The sequence below is a fragment of the Propithecus coquereli genome, unplaced genomic scaffold (assembly GCF_000956105.1).
Source record: "Propithecus coquereli isolate 6110/MARCELLA unplaced genomic scaffold, Pcoq_1.0 Scaffold168, whole genome shotgun sequence".
NCBI lineage: Eukaryota > Metazoa > Chordata > Mammalia > Primates > Indriidae > Propithecus > Propithecus coquereli.
The window spans coordinates 2,488,474-2,490,097 of NW_012141413.1; the positions used below are offsets into that span (position 1 = coordinate 2,488,474).

A 1,624-nucleotide genomic window follows, 5' to 3' on the forward strand; every position below is an offset into this window, starting at 1 on the left:
CTAATCAAAAAACAAAACAGAAAAATATTTCAATCTAGGAAAGTTCAGCAAAAAGTGATTGTCCACTGTTGAATTTTACTAATTTGTTACAAAGTATTATAATGAGCACTTTACAATAAGCGTGCATTATTTTCATGATTATCATTTACAGGAATGAAAATCTACTAATAAACTACAAAGTTTTATTCATTAAAACTCTTTGTGCACCAAAAAGCACAAGTGACAAAAGAAAAAACATACATTGGAGTTCATGAAAATTAAAAACTTTTGTGCTTAAAAGGACACTATCAAGAGAGTGAAAAGACAACCTACGGAATGGGAGAAAATATTTGCAATCGTATCTGATAAGGGACTTGCATATAGACGATATAAAGAATTCTTATAACTCAACAATAAAGAGATAAATAACCCAACTATAAATGGACAGTAGATAGGAAGAGATTTCTCCAAAGAAAATATACAGATAGCCAATAAGCCACGTGAAAAGATGCTCGACATTACTAATCATCAGGGAAATGCATATCAAAACCACAGTGATACACCACTTCACATATATCCTAGGATGGCTAGAGATTCAGACTACAATGGTGACCTGGTGAGGAGGGACCCTAACACAATACTAGCGCAAAGGCAATGTGGTGCAGCCACTCTAGGGAAGCCTTGGAGTTCCTTAGATTGTTAAACACAGTTACCATAAGACTCAGTAATTCCACTCCGAGACATATGCCCAAGAGAAGGGAAAATATACACGTCTGCCTAAAAACTTGTTCATGATGAGCATTACTCACAATCACAAAAAGATGGAAACCCACGTGTCCATCAACAGATCAGTGCATAAACAAAATATATCCATACAATGTAATTTTGTCAATAAAAAGGACTCAAGTACTAACACATACTACAACACGCATGAACCTTGAAAACACCATGCTAAGTGAAAAGTCAGTGACAAAGGACCACATATTATCCGATTCCATTTAAATGAATTGTCCAGAATAGGCAAATCCAGAAAGACAGAAGATTAAGTGGTTGCCATGAAGCTGGGGAAGAGAAGAATGGGGAATGACTGTTGTTGGTATAGAGCTTTTTCCGGGGTGATGGTATGTTCTGGAATTAGACAGTGGTGATGGGTGCAAAACTCAGTGAATGCTAAAAACCACCAAATTGTACGTTTTAAAAAGGTGAATTCTATGGCATATAAGAAAGTCTCAAGCTGCTATATAAAAAAACTCTTACTTCCTGTCCTGTATCAGATCCTTTATATTGATGAAGTATCCAAAGTTTCTAAAGTATTTGGATTGCTACTTACCTCAAACCTTATTTCCCATTCCTCCTCCTCATACTTTTTATTGTAATCTGTTGGTTTCTGAAATAATATAGTATTATTAATGAGTAAAACCACCTTGAACTATATAACATTGTTTTAAGGCACTTTCATATTTCTTCCCCACAAAACCTGGGTGCATGTCCTTATTGGTATTGATTTAGTTACTTCAGAAACTCTAATGTTCTGAGTAATCTTACGATCTTAATTTTTCAACAATAAGAATCCTCAAAAATCCAGCCTGGGCAACACAGTGAGATCTCATCTCTACAAAAAAGAAAAAAAAAATTAGCTGGGTGT

At 34.9% G+C, this 1,624-nt stretch overlaps 1 protein-coding gene across 1 annotated transcript in view; it reads right to left on the bottom strand.

Moving 5' to 3' along the window:
- The window catches only part of RNF17 (ring finger protein 17), a 69,094-nt gene that overhangs the window by 6,760 nt on the left and 60,710 nt on the right, over window positions 1–1,624 (bottom strand). Inside the window, exon 8 of the mRNA XM_012641673.1 lies at window positions 1,310–1,366. Coding sequence (XP_012497127.1) covers window positions 1,310–1,366 — 57 coding nt within the window. The remainder of the gene's footprint in view (window positions 1–1,309; window positions 1,367–1,624) is intronic.